Source organism: Camelus ferus, chromosome 2, assembly GCF_009834535.1.
Source record: "Camelus ferus isolate YT-003-E chromosome 2, BCGSAC_Cfer_1.0, whole genome shotgun sequence".
Lineage (NCBI taxonomy): Eukaryota > Metazoa > Chordata > Mammalia > Artiodactyla > Camelidae > Camelus > Camelus ferus.
The window spans coordinates 79252937-79280131 of NC_045697.1; the positions used below are offsets into that span (position 1 = coordinate 79252937).

Below are 27195 nucleotides of genomic sequence, written 5' to 3' on the forward strand. Positions count from 1 at the left end.
TTCATACTTAGTAGTATTTTTCTAAGACAGTTTTTGAGTAAAATATCATAAACAATTTTAAATACACCCAGTTCTCTACTTCCTACTCTGTTTAAATTAGAAGTGTGGGGGAAAGGTGGCACTAGCAGACACTTGGGAAGAGGTGTAAGAGAGAGCAGGAAAATCACACAGAAGAGATGCTTTAAAACTTTTAAAGTGGTGCAGACACAGAAGGAGGCCACCAACTAGGAAAGGTATTTGCTAACGTCTAGATGTCTGCAATAGAATCTTTTAGAGTATGTTTTACCTTAGAAGTGACTGGAATATAAGAATAAGCAGAGAATCATACTAATTATAAATAAAACTTAAGTCTGAATTTAGATATTGCTGGGATTAAAGTGGGGTACAATATGAAAACTCATAGCAAAGTTTTCTTTAGTGACTGAAAAAAAGTACTAGAGTTGCCCACAGCCATGCCTGCCTCACCGTTCAGTTACCCCAGAAGGGCAGGCAAATAATTCCTGCCACATAGTAGGTGTACAACAAATCCAGGCCTATTTAACTCCAAATGCTGGATTCTTTCCATTGTTCCATAAAGGCTTTCTAACATATGCTTGTGAAGAGATGGACCAAATTAAATAGGGAACAGTATTGTGAAATGTATTTTAACTTGCACACATGTTCAAAAATATTTGAAATTACATATAATGAGACACACACATTCAACTATTAAGCCACTGGTAAAGAAGAAGGTGGACCAAGGAATGAAGGGTCTGGGTTAGATGGTTTATTCAAGATTATCTAAGTGAAGGACAGCATGGAACTGATCACAAAACCTGAGCTTCCTGGGAGTAAAGGCGAAAAGGGACAACATGATGAGGTTTAAATCCTGATAATCTAATAAAAAGAAATATTTCCACTTGACATGAAAATGAAAGTGTCTCCTGTTTTAATCATAGGAGAATTTAGAATGTAGGACTTCAAGTAAAATAACATTAAGCAGTATAATGGACATCTTCAATAGCAATTTTTACCAAATAATTATTTTCAAAATTATGAACAATTTAGAAACCATTTTTTACAAATTACTTATAAAATAAGAAAAACAAATAAGACCAATCTTGTTGATAACATAAACTAAGCATCAACAAGAGAATAGCATCAGTAGAGGGATGTACTTACTCCTTTTCCTTTGTTTTTAACTTAAAAAATTACATTTTCTGCAATGCTGTACAATTTTTAGTTCCTTATATTTTGTTGAAATTGGATTCTGGATTATCTGTCTGCTGCTTAGCTAATGCCAGCTGAGTCATCTTTGTAGGAAAGTGAGCTACTACAAATAACTGCATCTGAATGTTTAATGTTATCCTGTAAAAATAAGGGTAAAGGAAAAAAGACCTGTGGCATCACTGAGTCCCTTTCCTCTGATTATCCAGGATCAGATTCCCTGGACAGAAGATGTGGTTAGCGCTTGCTTCTAATCAAAGGACCAAAAATACTTGGATATAGTTCATTTTAATCTTAATTGAAAAGGTTGTAGATAGACACTTAGGAAAAAGTGAAATCAGCATAATATCTCCTCTTCAAGTGCAGCCCAGCTTTCAGAATTGGAACGTGGACTTCGGCCTCCTCGTAATTCTCCTTGATGAAAACAGAAGGGTTTCACAGCACAGAAAGCAGTGGTTGTGAGGCCGGGTACTGACAGACTCACAAGAGAACTCTGTTCGTCGTCTTCAAAGTGATGCAGCGATGGCTCGGCTGCCGCTGTGGCCACATGTAATGTAGCCTGTCGCTCTTTAAAGAGGATTAGCCTTAGTGTGCTGGGAGCATTCAGCGCTGGATTTCACGTGGAGCAGAATATGCTAATGAAATGTAAATGTCTACAGCAAACATTGCGTAATATCGAAACCCCTCAAAACTGAGCTTTGTCTCTGGCACAGTGGGAAACCAAACTTTATCATATCAGAAGAAAAAGTAAAAAAGAAACATTATGTTTTTCTGCCTTATGCATCTGCTGCTATGAAAAGTGAATTTAAATATAGATATATTCATTTATATTTATATTTAAACTAAATTGCCATGTCAGTAGCAAAGTCAAAGTTCAGTCAATCAGAAACATATTATTAGATCTATGTCCAAAAGATGGATGTGAAATAACTCATCTCTGTAGAAATGGATATATCTAAAATATGGAGTCAAAAACATTTTTAACAGCATTTTTGAACACCATTGTAGGATTACAAATGGTTTGCAGAGTGGATCTTTTTCCCGTTACACCTTAAAATTTCTTATTTGCAGTTTTTACTTTTTGCCAGCACAATGTCTTTCTGCTCAGTGTTGGACAATTGTATCTTTATCATAATTCTCCACATAGTGTTTTTACTACTTCATAGGAAGCCAGTGTGAGATTTGATTGATTTCTTAAAACTGCACATGTACTCAATTAATATGAAAGTTATTTTCACATATTGAGAATTTCAGAACATATTTGGCATTGGAAAGGTGAATTCTAAGGTGTGTGATTTGCAAACCATGTAATTGTGTGTAGCGTTTTGGAATCCATAGACGTGGTTCTTAAAGACTGAAAGCCCCCTAAAGATTTCATCACAATGGCTGAGAAATAAAGATCCTGCAAACACATGGAACTGGGTGCCTATAGCTCGATTTCCAACGCGTGATCTTTCATTAGTTACTAGCATTTCACTACACTCAACCGAGTAGCTTAGGTTTTCTTGGTTTTTGTTGGTTGGTGGTGTGGATGTGTGTGCTTTATATCTCAGTTTTGAAGGGTTTGTCTCTGTAGACATGGAGGGATGGTAATACATATTCATGAAACAGCACTCTTTCCAGTCTTTGCCACTGCTGACAAAGCCTTAGCTGTTTCACACAGCAAGCTGACTGGGATTGTGTGTGGGGGCTGCATGGCCAGATTAGTGCAAACAGCAAGCCCACTCCTCTGCTTGTTAGGCCTTGCCTTCCTGACAATTTCCCCAATTGTCGCTTGTGACAAGGCTGTCATTAGGTGATGGCTTCTTTTGGCCATTTTCAGATAAAGATAATTTCCTTAACTTCCATTTTATTTGACAACAAGTAGTTTGGGAGAGAAAGGAAGTGCTTCAGTAGTTTATGGATTACGGTTTTGTCACTTCAAAGGCATCTTTGATCTAAAAATATGTGCTGTACCAAATTCATTATGTCTTTCCTTAAAGAGCTTTTAAATTTATTGATCTTCTCCTCAATTATTCTCCTTTTACGTCCAGTAATGATGTGTGAGACGGTAGTGTTGGGAAAAGCCTGAGGAGGAGTGTGGGGGAAATGTAGCCAACTGGTCACTTCTGAGGCCATCGCAGGAACGAAACAACAGGTGCTTTTGTTTAGTATCAAGTCTCTTCTGAACCTCTATGCAGACAAAGACCCCTCTGCTGTTTATAGCTCAACATGAAGATACTATACCAACAGAATAAGGCAAAATTATATTTGGTGTTGCAGCCTGATAAAGATGAAAAAAAACTTCACAATTTGTATAAAAATTGTGCCCACAACTGTCTTCATCCTCACCATGAAATCCATGGATTTTGAAAGCCAGCATATGAGTAATGGGGAAAGAGTGAGTGACTTCTTTGTGGACCAATAATTTGGCTTCCCCTAAAAGCAACCCTACACTGCTGAGGCTCAGCTTGCTCAAGTTCTGACACCTGCACCATTAGAAAGTCATGCAGAGCAAAGAGTAAGAGGCGAAGAATCAATAAGTGAAAATTTGCTTTAAAAACACAGCAAGATGAACATGTACAGCTAGACAGGGGTTCTCGTTAGAAGGTCCACTCGCCCTTTTTGCCCTCCTTTTGTTGTTGTTGTTGTTCTAAACAGTTGCTATATGGAATTATTGTGTTTTAAACAATACCACGGACAAAGGGGTAAGTAGTTTACATCCAAGCTATCACAATTAGCCATTGTCTTCTAAAACTCTGCGTATAATAACCTCAGTTTACTACAGCACAAGCTGCTTACTTCTGTTTCTACAACTAAGGAAACAAAGTTCAAACAAATGGCTTAAATTTGGGGGGTTCTAAATATATCATTTTATTAGCCTCTAGACAGACTATTTTATAATTTAGAGATATCTAGATGGTATTGAAAATTAGTTCATTTTAGCCAATCATAATTTCAAAATCTTCTACATTAAAGGAAATATGTAATTTTAAAACATGACCTTAAGCTCGTAAGAGCAATATAAATAGTTTCTTTTGAAAAGTCATTTGAAAAACTAGTTTAGAGGCCCAGGACGTTACCCTTAGGCCCTCAATACTCCTCTCCATAAAGTCAGGATAAAAATAGCCCTCAAACAATGTCAGAAGCATTTTTCCACGTATTAGATTATTTCATCCTTATTAAGATGTAGAATCTAAAAAAAAAAAAAAGGAAAAAGAAGACACTAATGAACTTATCGACAAAACAAACAGACTCACAGACATAGTAAATGAACTAATGGCTTCCAAGGGGGAAAAGGGGGTGGAAAGGGATAAATTGGGATTTTGAGATTTGTAAATATTAACTACTATGTATAAAATAGATTTAAAAAAAAATTTCTTCTGTATAGCACAGGGAGCTATATTCAATATCTTACAGTAACCTATAATGTAAAAGAATATGAAAACAAATATATGTATGTCTATTATGACTGGGACATTGTGCTGTACACTAGAAATTGACACATTATAACTGACTGTACTTCAATTTAAAAAAAAGAGGTAGATACGATTATTTGCTTGATTTTACAGATGAGGAAACTGAGGCACAAGGAAGTAACTTGCCTTTTGTCTCATATCCAGGAAGTGGTGGACATGGACATGGGTAGTTTGGGTCCAAAGCCTCTGTTCTTAATGCTTGGGCCTAGAAGACACAGAACCTAGAAAATCTAAATAGTCCTCTTCTAATTCCTTCTGATACTGAACAAGTAAATGTTAGTTCTCATCTCCCCTGCCATCCTTTCAGCTCCCTAGTCCTGGTCATTTGGTCCATGCAATCCAAGAAAATGAGATGAGAGAGCACAAGGGGGATCCTATCATCTGCCTAGGGTCATCCAGTTTTCCTTCTGCCTTGCATATTAAACACAGGGGGATCAGCATAGCAAAACTGATAAATTCAGACAGTAGGGTTCATGGTTCATTATGCTGTTTTTTCAAGGAATCCTTCATCACTTCATTAAAGTTCTCTGATGTAATTTCTCTTGACTTTGTTTTAACCAGAAAACCTTGATTTTTTTTGTATCTATATTTTTATTGAAGTATAGTCAGTTTACAATGTTGTATCAATTTCTGGTGTACAGCACAATGCTTCATACATGAACATACATACATTCATTTTCATATTCTCTTTCACCGTAAGTCACTATGAGATATTGAATATAGCTCCCTGTGCTATACAGTATAAACTTGGTGTTTATCTATTTTATATATAGTAGTTAGTATCTACAAATCTCGAACTCCCAATTTATCCCTTCCCACCCCCTTTCCCCTGGTAACCATAAGTTTGCAGAAAACCTTGATTTTGACCTCCTTGTGAAATCAACAAACGCTACTTTGGAGGAGGAAATAAATAGATTTTGAGGAAGACTGTTTGGGGGAAAGATCTCTGTTTTGTCTTAGAGTTCACCTGCTTTGTGATATGTGAATGCGCCACATAAACTGGCAGACAGCAACCCCATCAGCCTGCCCCAGAAGAGACAAAAGTAAACACCCGTCTCAAAAAGATTGCACTGAAATATGATATCAGCTGCAAGAGAGGGCCATCTCCTCCGGTCAAATGAGAAAAATCATATTATCCTCACTGTGGTATACAAATAGCTTGTAAGCCTCATTCTCCATTTGAATGATAACAATAAAGTGCTAACCTCACTGCTTCAGGCCAGCCTGATCCCATCTCCAAACACAAACACTGCTGCCTAGGCTTTGGCTGGGGGCTGTGCAGTGGCCTCCCAGCCCCCACCTTTTCTTCCCCTCTGTTAATTGGCTGAGACCACCAGAATTTGGAGGACACAGATGTCACTGATAGTTTTCCTAGGGAGCACATTCATGCCCATCTGTTGCAGCCTAGAAGGCTGTTCATATATCCACAAGGCCTTCATTTAATTCTTGTCAGAAAGTAATGTAAATCCAGTTTACCTCAGAGGTCGCAGCCGAGATTTATGCCAATGAGCCCCCTGCAATTTACACACACTGTAGTTGTATAGGATGAAAAGAAAGCCTTTCATGTTGGCGCATATTAACAAGAAAGCCTGCCTTCCGAGAGGGGCTTTTTGATTGAGGTTTCTCCTGATTTTAATACAGCCCATGCCAGTTGGTATACCCAGCTTTAGAAAAAGGAAAAAAAATCTAATCTTTAAACTAAAGTTTCTTCTTTTATAAGAGGTAAATGAGAAAGAGAGAAATCCTAGCAAGTGGCACTACCATGTCTTTAATTATCCTTATGAGACAAAACTCCCCCGAACTTGGAGAAGATAGAGTGTGACAGCAGAGTGTGTTCTGGCCTGAATTATTGCTGATTGAAGTCTAGAGAGAATTCAGTTGTAAGCAATTGTCTTCCCAACATGAAAATAGTAGAATTGGTCTCTGACTTTTCAGCTGTCTTTCACTAGTATATTTAGGGGAAATTGTGAAATTTGATTAACTTTCTTTGGACCAGGCTGGGTAGAAATTGATCTATTAGTAAAGTGGAAGAGCACATGTGTAATATACACATATGTATTTATAGAATTACTTTATTGAAAGTATAATAAGAGTACTTAGAAGGACTTCCATTAATCCTATCTTTCTATGTATTGATACCTTTTGAAATTTTCAGGACTGTGTTAGTAAGCTGGAAGGCAAGTGGCTTTAAAAACACCCATGGGGTCAAAATCTTCTGGAAATTCTGAATATGTCCTTTATTCAATATGTGACCTTGGGCAAATGACTTAACCTCCATGACCCTTAACTTTCTCCTCTCTCAAGTGGGAATAATAAAGCCTACATCCTAAGGGTTTGTATCTGAGGTACACAGCACCTAAAGCATGGAAAGTGTTCAACCAATGAAACGTTCCCTCTCCACCCCGCCTTTCGGTGGTGTCTGTGACAGCAAACTGTGGATTTAAAATAGTTAAATTAGTTCAAATACCGTGAACATTCACATCATCACAAATCATCAGACTATTTTTTCATATTAAAAAAAATGTTAAGGGCAGATAAAGTTGGAGATTTTCCTTCCACAGTTTGGAATTTTTCTTTCAATTAAAAAGTAACTTTTTAATTCCGTAGAAAGTAGACGAATAGCAGCATTTCACATAATTTTGGTAAAAGCAGGTATAGCCTCACTATTTCCTCACAGTTGTAAACTCTGATTTCTCAAGACAATTTTAATAGGGGGCTTGCTTCTTGTGTTTTTATAGACAGAGCTCATTTACCCATGCTAATGGCTTGGAAGTATTTGGTATGATTATTTTTGCACTACATTTAACTTTTTGTTTGTATTATGCTTAAGATAGCATTAAAATTTGGTTGTGATTTCAAAGCACATACTAACTGGGAAACGCAACAGAGTACCCTAGCAGTGTTTATGATGGGTATGTAGGTGAGATGGGGCCGTGATTGAAAAACACAATGTGTTGTTGTTAACTTTTTAGGCAGACGCTCCAAATGTACTAGTCACTGTCTGGGTTTAATTATAGAAATGGGTGAAGCAGTAGCGTCATTTTAAAGAGCTTACTTCACATTAGGGAGGCCAAAGCCCAGTTTTGTTGGCTGTCTAAAGCAGGGACTAAGCAGGGTTAAAATAATTTCAGAATAGTCATTTGTGCTTCTCAGAGTTCATCAAAACCATTCCTTTTTGCTTATAGTCCTCAAAACAGAATATTTTAAAATTTTTTATTATGGAAAACTTCAAATATGTACAAAAGTACTGAGGGCAATATAAGAAATCTATGTACTTTGATTCAGCCTCAACATTTAACAACCTGTAGCCAATTTTGCCTAATTTATATCCTTACTTTCTCCATACCTCCATTCCCTACATCTCAGATTTTATATAATTTCATCTGTAAATATTTCAGAATGTTTCCCTAAAAGATATGAGCTCTTTTTTTTTTTTAACATACCACAGTACTATTACCTCACCTTAAAAATGAACAGATTCCTTAATATCATTTACTGTGATAATTATTATCAGTCAGGAAATCCCCACTTTTTTTTTTTTAAAGGAACTTAGTATTTGGCTCTCATGTTCCAAATTAGTTATTTTGCTTCCATGACACAAAGGTTTCATTCTTTCATAATGATTTTCATTGTGATGTATGTGGATGTGTTTTGTGGTATGTGTTAGTATCTTCCTAGAATGTGAATTTATCATCTCATTGAAAAATAAAAATTGAATCATTATTCTACTCCTACCTTATCTTCATTGATTCATTTGGATAAGTGTTTTCCAAACTTATTAGCTTCAAGTGAAATTATATGTGAAAGGCCCCAGTAGAACATGGATGGAAATGAAACTGCTCTGTGGCCATGCTGCTGACCACTCACATGGCCCGTTCTTCCCCGTGTGGGGTTTGGCAGGTTTTCGTATGTGAATGCTTTTTTAATAAATGTATACCATTTTGCCATTTTGATTTCAGGGCAGGCAAATTGCTGTGTGAAGTAGTATAAAGAATAAGAATGGATTTCATGCATAGCCAATATGACCAAAAAAGACAGTGCTTAATTTTTAAGTTTGCTACCATTAAAATATTTCACCTAAAGTAATTAAAATGTTTATTGTAATCAGAAAAATCTACTGTGCTCATGAATAATGACCCCACTTCTCAGTTGGCTATATTGGGGCCTCCTGGGAGGAGATGTATTTGCTCCCTGTCAGGATTAATCTATAAATGTAATCACCACTTAGACCTCATCAGTTCTTTCCTTTCTCTTCATTGGTCCCCCTGGAATTATATTACTGCTTGAATAAGGTCAAATTAGGATACCTTTTACCAAGAAAAAACAGAGCAGTTATTATTTCAGTGCTTTAAAATTTGAGAGTGAAGCCTGTTTCTTTTAAACAGACTGGATTATACTTTTCTGTCATAGAATCAATAGTCTACCAAAATAATATATCTTTTTTTTCCCAGTGTTTTTATTGGTTTCTTCCCCACAAAAGCCAAGACATAGAGTGATCTCATGTAAAACCACAGTGGACTGATGTTTAAAATCTTGTGTCTGACTCTTGCAGATAATCCCACCAAGTTGCTATTTGAACTTGGACAAATCACTGAACTTCTGACTTTATCTTCAAATTGGTAGCATATTACTTGCTACCTTCCTCATTGTAATCTTATAAAAGTTAAATAATCAAGCCAAATCTATTTCTTTTTGTCAATATGTATTATGAAATGCCTTTTCTTCTCTAATAGTGGAAAGGGTAGAATGAATTCTCTAACTTGTCTACATTTAAGTAAATTCATCCTTGGGTCAGAATGTTGCTTTGGAATTTTTTGCAAGTTGAATCATATACTCACTTTATTTCCCCAATGAGGTCTTTGAGGGTTTATTTTGTTTCTTGGTAATCTTCAAAAGTTTGAAATACAGTATATAAGGGATACTCAATAAATGCATAACTAACCATCCAGGAGTTTGCAAATATAGTCAGTTTGTATTAATTTATATTTAAACCTCTAAGTTAGCTATTAAAGCCAAGCATTAAGGAAACAGTAGGAAAAGTTTTTGGCCAGTAATAGAGTGTGTAAAAAAGCTCATGTGTTTCACTTGCCTTTTTTGGTTTACTCATTTTTTTAAAATTCTCTGTATCACTGTTAATTCTATACTGGCAAATGTTCCTTCATTAGCTAAAAGCAAAGAATAGAATTAACACCAAGTCTCAGATCTCTGTCCTCTTTATTAGAGAAAAGAGAAAATGGGAGTTCTTCCGCTTGAGGAGCTACCAAAGAAAGTGAGTGGACTGGCTCAAAACCAATCAAGTTATCCCTCAAATCAGGTGATTGACGTTCTGGGCACACTTGCTCCATGACCGAGTGGCATTTTACTCAGTGGTAGAACTCTTATAGAAAGCATAGAATCCTGAAATTATAAAACTCTTCTCATTTTCCAAGCCAGCCTGATGAAGTGAGGGCCTCCGGGTCTCTGCAGGCACAGAGAGCAAAGTAGGCCTGGTTTTCTGCTTGAGCCTTTCTGGCTAAGACAAGCCATGTCAAGGACTCTGTTTTTGTATATGCGGTGGGATGCTTCGGAGCCCTGTCAAGAGCTAAGTAAACAAAATGTTAAACATGCTAACTTTCCTCTGTAGACACTTCTTGTTCCTTTATCATCATGCAGAAGTAGTAAAATACTGCTGTAAACTCCTCTCCTAAAGAGCTCCTGGCGGCTGACCTCGACTTGGTTGTCACTGTGTTGAGGTAGTTTGGTGTGTGTAACGCTTGTCCCACTGATTGATACTTTTGACTTTGGGCCCTCAAAGTGTGTGGATATCCGAGTTGTTCTCCATCACAGTCGCTTGCCACTAGAGGAAACGTGAGTTCGCACTTGTTCCTGGCCAGTAGGAGGCTCCCTGCCAAGACCCATCAGTTGCTGGTGACATGCGCACGCTGTGTGAATCACACGGCCACATGGTGGACTTTTATTATGTCTGCCCAGGAGTGTGGTCTGCCAATCCCCAGGCCAGAGGCCCACCCCCGGGCGCCTTTGACATTTCAAGTATAAAATAAATAAAGAGCTTTGTATGTGTCTCAGGGCGAAGAAGAAGATGAGGGGTTGAGGGTGTTTCTGTCTGATCTATAATCCGATGGGCTGTCTTCCCCTTAGCCGCTTCAGGGCTCTTTTCTAACAGCATAGACAGAGGCGCGGCTCAGGGCTGGAGGCAAACAGCTGATTAAACCAAGTTGGCTGGGTTTAAGGGTTTTTATAAAAAGCAAATAAAACTCACATCTTTTTTCCTGAAGATGTCTGACTGGTCATAACATTTCAATTCTCTTACAGCATTTCTATTCATTAATTAAATGTGGATCTGGAAAATTATTTAGGGCATAATTCCACTGTTACATGGCTTTATACTGGGAAAAAATATCAAGAACCTGAAGACTGCACAGCCAAGCAATTTTCTTTCTCAAAACCATAAATGCTAATGAAGCCAACAAGGAAATCAAATCCCAAAAGAGGTAAACTAAAGAGAAATTGGGTGACTCTTTAAAAAAATAAAACTTTATTTCTTGGAAATGTTATCAAAAACAGTAACTGATACCTATCAAGCACTAATTACATGCTAGGTAATATTCTTTGTGTTTTACATATATTAACTCAATTGATCCTTTTAAAACTCTGAAAGATTGGCAGGGAGGGGGTTTAGCTCAGTGGTAGAGTGCATGCCTTGCATGCATGAGGTCCTGAGTTCAATCCCCAGTCATTATTTTAAAAATACTAATAAAGAAAGAAAAACAAAAGTTACTAAAAAAAAAAACTCTGTGAGATTGGTCCTATTATTACCCCTTTTTTTTACAGATAAGGAAACTGAGGTATAATTTGCCTAAGACTGCTCAGCTAGCAAGTAGCAGAACTAAAATTGAAACCCAAGAACCCTGACTGTAAAGTGCAATAGTGCTTCACTTGGCTGCCTACTGATGACTTAAACAGAAAAACTGCAGTACCTTCATTTTTCTGCTCCAAGAATTTCAGAGCCCCGCTCATCCCTTTTCTCCAGTACAGACTGCTCCTTTGTAGGGTATCTCTAACTTCAAAATCTACATGATTCCTCGTAAAATAACTCTCTTGGCCACGGGAATTATAGATACAGATTTGAAAATATTTTGTTGCAAAATTAACCTTAATCTCCACATTTACTGGCCTCATCAAAAGTATATGATGCTTTACAGCCCTGGCAATTTTATATCATAGTATGTTTCATGCCATTTCCATATACATACTGCACCATCACCTGGACTTTCTTCCTATTCCATCCCTGGAGACAGCCAGCAGCTTTGCCATCCTGACTCTGTAGGTGTAAACGGAGCATTTCAGTTGCCTCATCCACCGCAGCACAGACTACTCCGTTTCTTCTTTTAAAGAAATTTCTCTTTTAAAAGAGAACTGTTTCTTTTCTAGCAAATTACACCTGCTATGTTTTTCTACAGAACGCTAATATCTATTTAAAGGGGAAGCAAAGTGTATTTTGAGGACAAGTCAGAACCCCGAATGAATTCTTATCCTGATCTTTGCTTGGAGCTTTGGGCAAATTACTCAACCTCCTCCTGCCTCTTCACCCCCTCTTCATGGCTCAAATTATTTACCTAGAGTTTGGGGAGACAATATCTGCCTCCCACAGGATATGCCTCAGACTGAAAGCCCTGCAAAGTTTATAAAATACTTTTTCCTACTCTATGAATGGCTCCCAGTATCATGGCAGCTCTGGATTTGGGGACATATGGAGTCAGTATATGGGAATGCTCTTCTCTTAGTTGGGGTGCAGAAATACAAAGAAAACTCTCCTAGAAGGACCATTTGGAAGTCATAAGCACAGGAGCCTCAAGCAGGACCAGATGGCAGGCCTGACTCACCTTGACCTGAGATGTCGCTCTTCCAGCCATGGGTCTAGGCTAATAGTTCATCAGATGTCACCACGGCTGATGGAGTAGGTAACTGTAGCTGGGGAGTATGAGCAAAAGACCCTGCAACAATGGCCTTTTCTTTTTCCCCTTCTTTCTTCCTGAGGCCGGCAGGTAACCTGTTTGTGACCCGAAACATTCTCATTGCACTTTCCTGCGCAGTCAAGTTTGATAAACACATTCAGCTGCAGGGGAACTGGAGAGAATGGGGCACAAGAGCAAGAGAGAAAGAGGGACGAGGCAGCTTTGGCCTCCAACTTCCCATTTTAACAAGATATGGCCCTCTGGCTGGAAATCTTGCTATAAAAGAGCCATAGCAAAGAACTTCATTTTCACTTACAGAATTTTCTAAAATCTATTTACTTTTTTAAAAAATCACAGCACACTCCTTCATTTTCTTTATAAATGGAATGAAAAATGAATTGAATTTCTTGGCAATCAGTGTTTGTTAAACTAATGGTTCAAACTGCCTGTCTCATCAGTTATTTCAATAGCCTATCCTTACTCCTGGCTTCCCAATGATCTCTTTGAAATGCCTGCTCATTTCATTCCCCAACTAGATTTCTTTTCTTCTCTCCTGTCTTCAGCTATTTCAAATCCTACCCTTGAGAAATCCCTGTGCAAGTGCCCCTCCCTGCTCTGAAGTGCTGTCTTTTACTGTCTTTCAATGAAATCACTGGCTCCAGCCCTAAGGGCAGGCCCGAACTGACTTGTTACCTATGCAATATTCCTAGACTTGGGTTTCCATTTTATTGTTTTTAATTTTTTTCCTTAAATGTCAAATAGGTATCAAAAATTATAAAATGAGTATAATATACGCAGAACACAATTAGTATCTATAGATCAAACAACCAGTTTAAATAAAAGAAACTATCACTTTCTTTGAAATCTCCTGTGTCTGTACACCTACCTCCTATCTTCTTCACTTTCCCCTCAATAAATCCACTATTCTGAATTTTTAGTTTATGTTCCCTTACTTTTCTTTGTAATTTTACCTTATATATTTGTATCCTATATTAGTATGTTGTTTAGCTATGAATGTTTGTAAATTATATGCATGTACTCATCTGTGACTTCCTTTTTATAGTTCTAAGATTCATCCATGTTGTTATATGTAACTGTAATTCATTCATTTGCTTATTCTATTCTAGTGTATAAATATACCTGTTTTCTAATTCATTCTCCTGCTGATGGATATATGAATTGTTCCCTTTTGTTAATTTACAAACTATTACCAACTGTGTCACTGTGAACATTCTTATACATATCCCCTAGGCACAAGTCCAAAAGCTTCCATAAACTAGAGTATATGCCTGAGAGTGGACACAGGGTCATAGTGTGTGCATCTTCGATTTTACTGGGTAGTACCAAACTGGTGGATGAGAAAAGCTAATACTGACTGTTCTTGACAACTGTTATCCAACTTAAATTTTTTTTTCCTATAAGGAAGTTGTGCATGTTCTTTCATTGTGGTTTAATTACCCTAATGAGGTTGTTCGTTGGCCATCCATGTTTCCTTGTGTGAAGTATCTGTTCAAGTTTTCTGCTCATTCTTTTTCTACTACGTGGCTGGTCCTTTTCTCATTGATTTACAGGCATTCTTTACATATTCTGGATAGAAATCCTTTGTCAGTTAACATATGTTACAAATACTTTCTCCTAGTTTGTTATTTGTCTTTTCACTTTCTTTTCGATGTCTTTTTCCCAATCAGAAGTTCATCTTTCCAATTAATTGTATCAATCTTTTCCTTTACAACTGGCCTTTATTTTTTCACAAGTATTTAAGAAATTCTTTCCTAACCAAAAGTGATAAAGATACTCTCTTCTAGGTATTCTCTTTTACAAGTTGCATGGTTTTGTCTTTCACATTTAGGTCTTTAATCTGACTTGTATTGATTTTTAAAAAAATTAACTCAAATTATATTGAGCTCTGTAATAAATCAGGTTTTCATACGTACGTGGGTCTTTTGCTGGACTCCTGATTTTATTTGGAAGATCAGTTTATCTATCCTACTGCCAATAATTTTTGTATCATTTAATATAATCTTATATTAATTATTGACGTCTGGTATGACACCCTTCTCCTCCCTTGTTATTTTTTGTTAGGAGTATCTTGATTATTCTTAAACTTTGTTCTCACACATACATTTTAGAACTCTTGTAAGGTTGTGCACAAAGATAAACACACACACAGCTGTTTGTTTTGATTAGAATTGCATTAAAGATACAGGTTAATTTGGTGAAATTGATGTTTTGATAATACTGAATTTTCCAGGCCAGTAGCATGGGATATCTCTTCATGTAGTTAGATTTTTATTAATGTCTTTCAATAAAGTAAGTTTTATAATTTTTCTCTAAAAGTCTTGCGTATTTATTGTTATCATTATTCTGAGATATTCTCTACGTACACATATGTCTTATTTTTATTTACATATTTCATACCATTGTAAATGATATGTTTTTATTAAATTACATTTTTAGCTATATAAAGTGATGCTTTAGTTTCTACTAATGCTTTTTGCCTTAAAGTCTGTTTTATCTGATATTAATATAGCTATATCAGCTTTCTTTTAGTTAGTATTTTTCTAGTATATCTTTTTCCATCTTATTTTAATGTTTCTATATTCTTATTCTTTAACTAAATTCATGTAGCTATTTTTTTAATCTAGTCTATATCATTTTACTATAGCATTTTTTCATTTATATTTATTGGAAGTATTGAAATGTTTATGTTCCACTTTGACTGAATTCCACACATTTTGATATGTAATATTATTATTCCATTATAATATTTTCTAATTTCCATAGTAAAGACTTCTTTGACCTGTGAGTCATTTAGAAGTATATTTCTTAATTTTCTTTTTTTTCTTGCCTTCTTTTAGATTGGCTTTTTCTTTTTTTCCCTTCTTGTAGTTTCAGAGTTGTATGTTTTATTTCAATTTTTTAGGGGTTACCTTAGAAATTTTATCAGTGTCAAAGTTAATGTCTCCACTCCTGACCAACTCAAGGATCTTAGAAAATTTTAATGTCAATCACTCTACTCCTGACATACATGCTGTTTGTGTTTGTCTGTATATTTTTCTATTTTTTTTATCCCATAAAACATTGTTGTAGGTTTATACAATGTTTGTTTATGATTAGCCAATAACTTACCACTTTTATTGCTTGTTGCTTATCCTTGAATCTCAGGGCCTTCATCTGTGATCGCTTTCCTTTTATCTAAAGTACATACTATAGACGTATGTTTGGTAAGGAGTTGTTGATGTTTATTTTAAAATATTTTTATTTTGCAGGGTTTCCCTCCTAGCATGTTAAAGATAGCCTTTCACTATCTTCTGGTTTCCATTGTTGCTTTAGGTAGCCATCTAAAAATTCACTCTTATTTTTTTGAAGGTAATCTGTCTTTTCTCTCTGTTCATTTTAAAGATCTTCTTTATGTCTTTTGTGTTAACCTAGTTTCACTGTGATGTTTCTAGGTGTGGATTTTTATTTATTTATTCTGCTTGAAGATAATGGGAATCTTAATTACTGTCTTTCTGCTAGTCTAAAAGTTGTTAGTCATTACCTCTCCAAATTTCTTCTGCTTCCTCCACTTCTTCCCATCTAAGACTCTGAACAGACATATGTTAGAGCTTTCCTGTCAAGCCTCTGTGTTTCTTAATCTGTCTTGTATTTTCCATCCCTTTGTCTTTTTCTGTTGTGTTCTAGGCAATATGTTCTGATGTATCATTCAGTTCAAAAATTCTATCTTTAGCCAGAGCTAATATTTTATCAAATATATCCAATTCATTGAATTTAAACATTTTAATTATGTTTTTTGTTTCTAGAAATGTAATTTGATTCTACTTCAATCTTCTTGTATCTTTTTACAGTTTCTTATTCTTTATTCATACACTCAACATATACTTTCAGTTCTTAAATGTGTATATTTTATAGTCTATATCTGATAATTCCACTATTTAGAGTTTTTGTGGGTCTGACTTTACTGTCTGTTGTTTCTGCTTTCATTCTTTGTTTCTTTTTACCTTATGTACTTTGTGAGCTATGACCAGGAGTTTATATTTCTTGGTATTTTATAGGTGAGAATTCTTTGAAACTTAGATCAAAATCAGATTCCTTTAGAGAAGATTGTATTCCATTCCACCAGTTGCCTGAGAAAACCACCAACCTAGGATCAATTTTAAATAACTTATTTAAAAATAATTATCAAGAAGAGGTTTTGTGGACCTGTGGCTTCAAATTCTCAAGGCAAAAATTTTTGTTCTCCAGGAAGCAGCATGTTTTGCCATAGACAATTTTCCTAGAGATAGAGAAAGAAGATGAGAATATATTTTTAGCCCACCCCTACAGTAAAGGTGCATCCTTTTAGGATCTCAGTTTATGCAGGGGACAGTCTCCCCTTGTACGTCCCATGTGGGTAAACCTTTGATTTTATTTCCTACCCTCTTATGCTCCAAGATAGTGAAAACCAGTTTTAGCTCACAATGTTAGGCAGATAAACTCAAGGCAAAGACTAGATTCTGTGTTATCTTTCTGGGTTCCAGCTTTTACTTGATTTTTATCTTCTGAGTAATCCTTCCTTTCTTGCCATTTCATTGATACATTTTAGAGGTTTTAACATGCTTTTCCAGCATTTTTAGTTGTTTTCAGCCGGAGTGTTGGTTTGGGCATATAGTCTTACATACTGATAGATACAGAAATCTACCCTTTAGTTTTTTGGTGTTTTAGAAGTTAGCTTTTTATGCAGTTCTAAAATGCTAACAAACAGCTGTCATCCAAAAGTATCTAACCAAACTCCATAGTTGTATTACTCTCCAATTAGTTTTTCTCCTTTTATTTACCCATTTCCACCACTAATCAGTACAAGAGGTAATATAGTCAGAGTTGGTGTATGGGGTTGCTCAGGAGAGGGTGAGATGCTGGGAAAGGCTGCATTGTCATTGCTGGAGCCAGACTAGAGAAGTGTATTCTGATTATTCTGTGTTGGATACCAGAATACATTTTCTCCTAAAAACAATATGATAAATACTTTTGAATGTAGATGGAAAGTATTGTTAGCATAAGTATTCATGTGCATATGAATTAAATGAGCTCTGTAAACTTGCTTGTAAATTTAACCAACTATTAATTGAATTCCAACAAAGATAATTTAAATTGAGCATTTGGAATACAGTCATGTGTGATATGCTCTGTATAGTTCATTTTAAATATATTGATATGTTAGTCCTCTGATTACATTTTAAGCTCCCTGAGAGTACAGACCATCTCTTTTACTTCTTTATGCTTCCCGACATCTTCAAGCCTAAGGATTCACACTAGTTGGCTGGTGGATTATTATTGAGGTGGCAGCCAGTAGACCATGGAATACCTTTGGAGTTCTTTAATTTTCCCTAATTTATCCCCTAAAGAGGTACTGATTGTCCAGTGAAGAAGGCTCAAACACAAATGCCAAAAGAAATGGGGCTTTGAATAATTCACTGACTTGCTTATTTTTAATGATGGCCAACTTGCCAATTATTCTATAACTCAGCCACGCAGCTAAATTCTCAGTCATCAACAGAGCTAAAGCATCCATGTGCAAAAATCAAACACAGAATGTATGAATACATGACCATTAGGCTATGTGTGCATGTGTACGTTAGAGTATATGATTCTAACTTTGTGGGGTACCTGTTATTCTAGAGATACCTGTTTGCATGCTTGATTGCTTTTTCTGGCCTATTTCTATTTGATTTGTAAGAAAAAAATATATGGGGGATATTAAAATAGAAAAAACAATTCATAGGTTACTAAATATTGAGAAACATCATTTTTCCAATTTAGAAATAATGTATAGCTCACAGAGTGCCATAGTTCAGGGGGACAAAAATTGATATGTGTTGTAATTGAAAATGATTCTTTTATAAATGAAGCTGACCAAAATTTCCAGTGGGACTGTTGCCTGAAGGAAAATTTCCTGGGCTCCAGCCTCTGTTATGCCTAACAATGAACCATACAAGTCTAGACAGATGGTTGGATTCCAAAGTGTTTCTCATGTTACAGTATTTTCTTCCTATTGTCTCTCCTGAATTCTACAGGGAAAGAGGAAAATGCTATAACTTTCAAAATATATAAAGAATATCTTTCGTAACAGGTAATAAACATTAATTATCTTGGAAGTCTCTTCCTTTTTTAGACATGCTTTCTTGGTTAAAATCTGATTGCTTTTGTTGGACAGTATGATTTATCATCCTTACTAGGTTTATTGCTAGAAATAGAAGATGTATTTATGCCTTTTCTCATCTATGTTCCCTGTCTCAAAGTATGGTAACATTGTCCATTCAGTTTTGAGCTATGGAGAGGCAGAAATTTGGAACTCATACTTAAGACCTTTCATATCCATCCAACACCAGTACTGCATCCACTCCCTAAACAGTTCTCAAATCTGTCCAATTTTCTATATCTCTGATACTATCTCTCTGGTCCAAAGACCTGATATCTCTCACCTGAATTATTGCAATAAGTACCTAACTGATCTACCTGCAGTCACCCTCTTCCTCCCTGCCCCCAGTACACAAACTACAGTTAAAGCAGAACGATCTTTCCCAAATGCAAACTTGGTTGTGTTCCTATTGCTACTAGTAGTTTTCTGTGACTCTTTGGGCAAACAAATAATTCCTTACCTGGCACATACGGCCCTGCACAGTCCCTGCTTACCTGTTGAGCATCACTTCATATCAACTTTCTCCTTTTATTTCTAGTGCAGCCAACCTCTTTCATTCGCTCTCTGTTTTCTTCTACATTATGGCTCTTCACTATCATTTTAACTTCATTAAACGCTGTTCCTCTTTCAGAGCTTAAGTCAGGCATCACATCTTCAGGGGATCCCCCCTTGACCTGCCCTAGCCTTACCCAAATGATTAGGTCAAGTCCTGTTGTTTGCTCTCACAAAACCACGTATCTTATCTTTCTTTCACAGCACTTAGACAAAAGGAAGAGATTTATGATCCTGTGCATCAGGAATTGGGGTTTCAAGTGAGGAAACAAAAGCAAAGAAGGATATTTATTTAGTAATCAGCCTTTAAGATTCAAGTCAACACTTCTTAACCACAGAGAAAAGTGTATATAAAAATTTTGTACTTACAGATTCTGAAAAGAGCCAGGAATTTTTCTGTAAATAAATATCAGATATTCTTTTGCAATAGGCAACCTGGTCTATCTAAACTGCTGCTGAGTATGTAAGTTAAGACCTGAAAAGATTTTAACAAATACTCCCAACCGATCTCCTCAAAATATGGATGAGAAAAATTAATCTCCGAGATCTCACAAGTAGTTGATGGTAGAGAATGAAGTGGAATTAGTTGCTGAGCACTATTATGTATACTAGTTTTCCTATTTCTAAGTGTTCTTTTCTTTGCTACATACTCTCTGCTTAAAGTATAAACAGAAACAAAACAATTAAATTATATCTTAATTTGTCAGTAAAATGGAAGACTACTGTCTACCCTAAGAGGATAATATAGCACTAATAAAACATTACTATAAGCCTTTAGACAAAAGGGTGATGTGCTATTAAAATTATGCTATAGTTTTATCTCTTTGTACATGAGCTCTTTATATTTTATTACACCTCTTCTTCTATATGAAGTCTTAAAAAACAGATCTTTGGAAAGAGAACCCTCTTCTTGCTTTAATTTAGGACTTAAAGAAAAGTGAGTGTCCTACTCACCTGTAACTCATTCCAAGCAAATTTGTTCTTAACCTTCTTCTCTACGAGATGCATTTCTCAACCTCCATACTAACTTCCCATTATAACCACCATCTCCCTTTTCCAAGGAATGGTGGAAATGGAATATCATTGCTCCACGGCCTCATTTTCACTCTAGTCCACTAATTAGCTCTCTGACCAGCCCATAGTGTTTAGTTGTTTTCATAGAAAGACGAGCTAATGGCCAGCTTGTACTGCAAAATATTGACTTATAAACACTTGAGCTAAAAGGGAGATTGAAAATCATTTCATCCAACAACCCAATCCATGCAGGAATACTTTCTAGAAACATCTTAAACAGAAAAAGGATTAAATTTGTATTTATGTTTAAATGCTTCCAGTAACTGATTCTTCATGAACTCCCTATGTGGATGCTCTTTCAGGTAACAGGAATGTTGTATGAAGAACCCTTCTTGTGTTACTCATCATCAGATATGTGACTGTTTTAATGAAACTGCTTTGGCAGTTCTGTGTCATGTATCTCTTATGTGTGTGTATATGGGCGCGTGTGCGTGTGCATAGAGAGTATACAGGCTTTTTTGTATTTTTCATGCAAAAATACAAAATTTAGATTACACAGTTAGCTCATCCTTCATTTTCTGTTCCTGTTAAGTCATAAAATAGAAAAAAGATAGAAAAAAATGCTTTCTTACTATTTCAAATTTAAAAGAAACTTCTTAAAGCGAGGAGGCAACACAATAATTCACTGCTTTAGTATTTTTGATGATTACTAAAGCAGTCAGTTATTGTGTTGCATGGATCTGCTAGGAGACAGAAGGAGAAGAGTCATCCGTATGTCTGTTGTACTTGAATCCTTTTCAGATTCTCTTGCTTTGGTGATAAGATTCCCTACAAGAGTGTCCCCAGACGCAGGTCCACTGTCTATTCTGGCAAACTCAGAAAGAGAATAACTTCCTTTGTTTTGTTTACAATGTACATTCTTTAATAGAAGGAAAACAAACAGAAAGATTTGTTAATCAGGTGACTTTCTGGTATTTATTTGTCAGGCATTTTTGTACTGTCAGTGAGTTATTATGTTCTTGAAATTACCTATACTGCAGTAGTTCATTATAATATACTCGTATTTACATAAGAAATCTCTCAACTGTATATATGTTAAATGGGATCTAAGTAGATCCATTCATCCATATAATAGATCCATCCGTATGATAGATCTAGGAAATTGGGTTTTCTGGGATGTCATTTCTCTATTTTATTTGGCAGTATGCCTGGCAGTGAAGAGCTTTAAATTTGGCATCTGTCATTGCCTATTTTGGTCCAAATTATATGATGCTAAATACCATAAGGAATACTGCACAGGGGAAATCAGCAGTGGATTATGAGAGTGGTAAACTTCATATTACCATGTGCTTCTGTCTGAATATTAGAACTGTTAGCCAGATGCTTCCTGTAGACTTCCAGAGAGGCAGAAAGTGTGGTGCTGCTGGGATCCAGAGGCACTGATGTGAAGTATGCAGAAAATATATAAATCATAGGATATATTCATTTCATTTGGCTCCATGTGACTTCGCTGACTTCACTGTGGGTGACTGGGGTCCGCAGCAGGACCCTCTCCCTTCTGCTCTCTGATGCCTTCGAGGTGCTGCCCATCCAGAGCAGGCCCTGCAGTAATTTCACACACTCCCCTAATAAAGTCCTCGGGGGCTGTCATGTATTTTCATGCGTTTGCTCTATTATCCCTCCCTGCTTGAGTCTTACAGATAATTGATGATGCTTCAGTTAATCATCTTTCCCCCTCTTTTGTTCACCAGGTACCTCAGCCTTGAAGGGGCTCTTTTATTGAGAATCGATGTCTTCTCCTAGGTAATTGATCACCGTAGACGCAGGGACACTTGACTCATCATCAAGGGAGGGTAATCATCATGAATAATCAAAAAGCTGTAGCTGCACTACTACAAGAGTGCAAGCAAGTGCTGGACCAGCTCTTGTTGGAGGCGTCAGATGTGTCGGAGGAGGACAAGAGGGAGGACCAGCAGTGCAGAGGTGAGATCCCAATGGGAGGCGCTGGGGGGAGTGGGGAGCAGCAGGTTTGCTCTCCTCTCCCCTGTCTGAACGGCACGTTCTCATCTCTGCCCTATTTTTCTTCTCTTGGCAGATGACCACCGAGAAATGAGTGGATTTCTAGGGCATGAATGGGACATGGGCTGCGGGCGGACGGGCCAGGGAGGAAGCCCACTTTGTTGCAGTGAATTGCTGTCAGTTCTAATTTTAAGCTTCAGTAAACATGAGGCTACAAGAAACAGTTTAGTTCAAGAAGAACAAAGGGTCCAAGTGGGCTGGTGCACGTAAATTTCAATTATTAAAAAATTGAAGCCACTTCTGAATGGTGGCACCTACTTTTTTTTCAAACTAGGCTTTTGTGCTTTATCAGTTTCCACAGACTTCCACAGTTTCCACAAATATGTCATCTCATCAGTCCCATCTCTCTGTTTTGATCATCAGTATATTTCTCATGTTGTATTTACATGCCATTTGTAAAATAAATCCACTAATACTGATAAATACTTAATGTATCATTATCAGGGTGTAAGAATTCGGCTTTTTTGCTCATTCATAGCTTGTGCCATTGACAGTTTTAGGTGAGTCACTGGGAAGTTTTCAATCACAAAGTCTAGAAAGTTAGAAGGTTAAAGCAATTCTCATTTCTTCTTTAGCCAGTTTTGGAGAGGCAACCTTCTTCCCTTAGATTTCTTTTTAGCATTCAAATAATTTTCCTTCATTTCTATCAGTGTGTCCTTTTTATGTGCTTTTAATATTTTTCTATTTTTAGTGATTTGCTATCCCTTACAGAAATAAGATTCCTGTATAAAATGCACAGTCCCCATCTCTTTTGTTGTTGATTATGTAATGGGGAAAAGTTCTGGGAGAGTCTTTCCCCTGTCTTCTTGTACATAGGCACATACATTTTTACAGGGGAACATTTAGGTGCCTTTAGGAGTCTAATTTTTTGTAGCCTGTCATCCGTACTCTTTTCAAGATAAAATACCCCATATCTAGTTGCTTCACAACCTTAGTTTGTGTTTTCCTTCTTTACTAGTCAGATACATCAGTGTGTGACCTTGCTCGCTCCAGTGCTGGTCCTAGTTCTCCCCGGGGGCAGTGTGTTGTGTTCTGTTATTTCTCCTGAAGTTTTTTTCTTGTCCTTTTACTACATCGTGTCCCTTGTCTCTTCAGCCTAAATTCCTTTAAGCTTTGTGTTCTCCCTAGTAAAGACTCTGAGCCCCCACTTGGGAAGCATTTGCTTTTTCTTTTTCTCCCCAAGTAGCACAGAATAGGAGAAATAATCAGTTTAGTTCCAGATAAGGTAAATCACAACTGCAAAATCACTGCATTAGCCATGGCCCTTCAGGTAAGCTGCTTGGGAAGTGAGTGATCAGAGAGGAGGAGGAGGCTACTGCTCCATCAGGCGCTGACTGCTGGAGATGGCTGAATCCTATAAACCAGTTAGGGAGGAACGCTGTGCTCAGCCATTGACAGACTCAGCATTTGCCCATCACCACTGCCTGCTGCAAGGCCCACTCGAGTGCCACGGCCCACTCGAGCGCCACTGGTGAGGCTGGATGCAGTCTGAACGCAGAGCTGTCCCTCGGCAGATGGTTTCAGAGAAGCTCTAGCTTGCGGGTTGGGCCGCCACCACCACCGATGTCGTCACCCGCATGTTCTCCAAGAGAAAGGCATTAGTACAGGGTCACTTAAGGCGACAGGGCCAGCCAGCAGACTCGAACATGAACACTGTGGTTTTTATCCTTTTCCCTCCTCCTCTCAGCCCCATCCTTTTCCCTCAGAAGTTGTCCTAGTCAGCATGGGTGACTAGCCCAAGCAACTCCCCTGAGACGAGATAGAGAAGGAACTGAAATCTAAACAGAGATACATTTTTAAAACGTATTTCAGATGCATCTTACATTTCAGGACTTCCCACGCTGTGGCATGATCTGTAGGAAAAGGGTGGTACAAAGAGGCAAAAATGTTGTGTAAAATACAGATTTTTCTCCATCATCATGAAGAAATTTTGAAAATATTTAAAGCTTTTCAGTGCCAAAACATAAAGAAATTCTCTGAAACCAGAAGTCACATTTCTCTTCTCATTTAACTACTCCTTTGATTCCTGAGCTTGACACTCATGGACAGAGTGTCCAAATAATTTATCAGTCACGCTGGACTACTTCTGAAAGTGAAGAAGAGTGCTGTTGATAAGTACACTATGACTACATAAGACTGCCCTAAGCAAACAGAACTGAATAGTCATCCTATTTGTGACTATTTAGAAATATCATTTCAGAAGTTTTCTCTACATATATATTGGAAATGTTTTCAGAGGTCAAAATTATGTCAATGGTGGTAGGAGGAGATTGTGACCACGTAGGTCTCCAACCCCGTGGTTGTGCCTTTGTTGGGGCGGTGTTGTCATACAGTGGGTGGACAGGAGTTCTGGGTTGCTGAATGGGGTGGTGGATGAGAGTGGGGCAGTGTTTTCAGTGTGATATTTGTAAGTCATCCTTAGTCGTCAGTTCAGATCATTCACTGGCATGGCCCATGCATTAGCCTCTCAATGCCAAGCAGTCCTTCCCCATTGGGAGACTTTTTTACGTTTGTCCAGTTGGTGGCAAGGACATAAAAAGGCATTAGGAACCAAGACAGATTTACATTTCCTTCCTTCTCTTCTTTTTCTACTCTTTCTGTCACACCTCTTTTGTCCTATTTAGCATGTCTCATGTAAACATAAGACTGATCCTTCTTTTAATATCATTGTGTGTTTTACAGAAGTGGTAAGACATGATGCCTGTCTTCAGGGAACTGGCAGTCCACAGCACAATGAGAGGGCAGATGTGGCTAGAGAGCAGTGGCGTGAACACTGAAAGGAGCAGGCACCTGTGGGTTTGAGAGCACTTACAAGGGGCATCTCAATTCACTGGGAGATCATGGCAGGCTGATGAGAAGTGGCAGAGTTTGCATCGAATGCTGAAATGAAGTCAGTGGGCCTGAACTTGGCCATGAAGCAATGGAGGGAGGGCAGTGCAAACAGGGAGGACAGGATGTGCAAAAGGAGCAAAGAATTTTGTGTAGAGCAATGGCCTGGTCCATCTTGTTTTTAGCAAACTGGGGATCAACAATGCAGAAGATGAAGTGGATGGGGCAAGATAGGAAACAATGATTCAAACAAGAATTACTGATAATTAAAAGGAGAAGATTCATCTTAGGATTCACAGAATTTGATAACTAGTTAGATTCGGTGAGGACGAGGGAGAAAAACTTCTGGGTTTCCGACTTGGGTGACTCAGTGAATGGTAGTAGCATTTATCAAAATAGAACATAGAGAGAGAAACACATATATAGAGAAAAGGTGATGAGTTCAGTTTTAGATGTGTTGAGTCTGAGATGTCTGCAAACCAAGCACCTAGAGATTTATAGCTGGCAGTCATACATACAGGTCTGTGACCCCTTATTCACAGACGTAGGGGTCACATGTGCTTCAGAATTCAGGATTTTTTCAAATATTAGAAAGAGTAGTGTGGTGCATATACTATCTGTTTATTAGCACTCCAGCGGAAGCTGGGGGCAGCATCTACAATCAAAGATTAAAATTTTTAGAGCAAAACTCTGACTAATCTCACCAAGCAGGATAAACAAGATTATAAATAGCCTTTAGTCAATTCAAGTCTGGTTTGGGTGTCAAGCTTAAGAAAAAACCTTCTAGTTTCCAGAGCTTTTGGGGTTTCCTAAGTTTGGGTAGGAGACTGTTGACAACTATAATTAGGTTTGGTGTCCATTAGGAGATTAACTGTATCTCCTACTGTGAAACAAGGCCATTTCATAATAAATTGATGTGGGGTTTTTATATTCATTGTCTATATTCAAATGTAGTCCACAGTGAAAGTCAGAGGTGAGGTGATGTCTTAGAGAAGTAAATAAGAATTTGTACAAATTGATTCTCTGCATTACCAGCTGCCACAAGCCCCAAATGCCATTCCACCTCAGTCCCTTTCTCATTTTACAGGGAGAATATTTCCTTCATTCCTTTCTCTGATTCTTCATGCAGAGATAGTCACTGAAGTGCTTTACTTCCTGCTAAAAACCTTCCTTAATGCCTGACTACCCCAATTTACCTGTAGGGCAAAGTAGTGCAGGGCCACCCCTGACAGATAGCTTTTTGCTCTCAGACCAGCCAGCAAGAGGTAGGGGGGAAAAAAGTTTGCCACTGAGGTGCTTCATCATAACATTGGTAACTCAACAGCCTTTTCTTTGACTGCAATTTCCTTACCTGAACTCTGACCTTTTCAGCTTCACTCCCCAGGGAGTTAAGAACCCTGATCCAGGAGGCAAAGGAAATGAAGTGGCCCTTCGTGCCTGAAAAGTGGCAGTACAAACAAGCCGTGGGCCCAGAGGACAAAACAAATCTGCAGGATGTGATTGGCGCCGGGTTGCAGCAGTTACTGGTAGGAAGAGCCACACCACCTGTTCCTCTGACACCCCTAAGTGAGGCATTTAGCCTCTAAGTGGTCTAATAGATTAAATTTCTCTGAAGCATAGACAGCCATTACCTTTATGGCCAGCTCTGCCAGACTGAGTAATGTGGGGGGAAAAGCTTTTAGGAAAGCTCCGCTTGCCCGTAAGACCCTCTGTTGGAAAACCAAATCAAGCAAAAGTGAAGAAGGGTGGTCAGTGGGCCCAATGAGAACCTGTCATGCTGAAATATTTGCATATCTTTGGTGGGCCAGAAGCAGTAGTTTTGATTCCACCCTGCCTTATAGCATTTTTCTTTTGACATGCTACTTTCTTAAAGTGAGGCAGATTAAAAAAATTAATTCACCACTATTACATCAATGTGACTCTC

At 37.5% G+C, this 27195-nt stretch overlaps 1 protein-coding gene across 13 annotated transcripts in view; it reads left to right on the forward strand.

Annotated features, from left to right (window-relative positions):
• The window catches only part of ALPK1 (alpha kinase 1), a 119294-nt gene that overhangs the window by 41549 nt on the left and 50550 nt on the right, over positions 1-27195 (forward strand). For 4 of the 13 annotated variants that reach the window (XM_032462025.1, XM_032462050.1, XM_032462057.1 and 1 more), the window contains 2 exons: positions 22115-22346; positions 26643-26797. In XM_032462025.1, coding sequence (XP_032317916.1) covers positions 22226-22346; positions 26643-26797 — 276 coding nt within the window. In that variant the 5' untranslated portion in view covers positions 22115-22225. Of the gene's footprint in view, positions 1-10976; positions 11156-18672; positions 18729-22114; positions 22347-26642; positions 26798-27195 lie in introns of those variants that run through there. The other 9 variants (XM_032462031.1, XM_032462076.1, XM_032462036.1 and 6 more) reach the window with 7 other exon arrangements.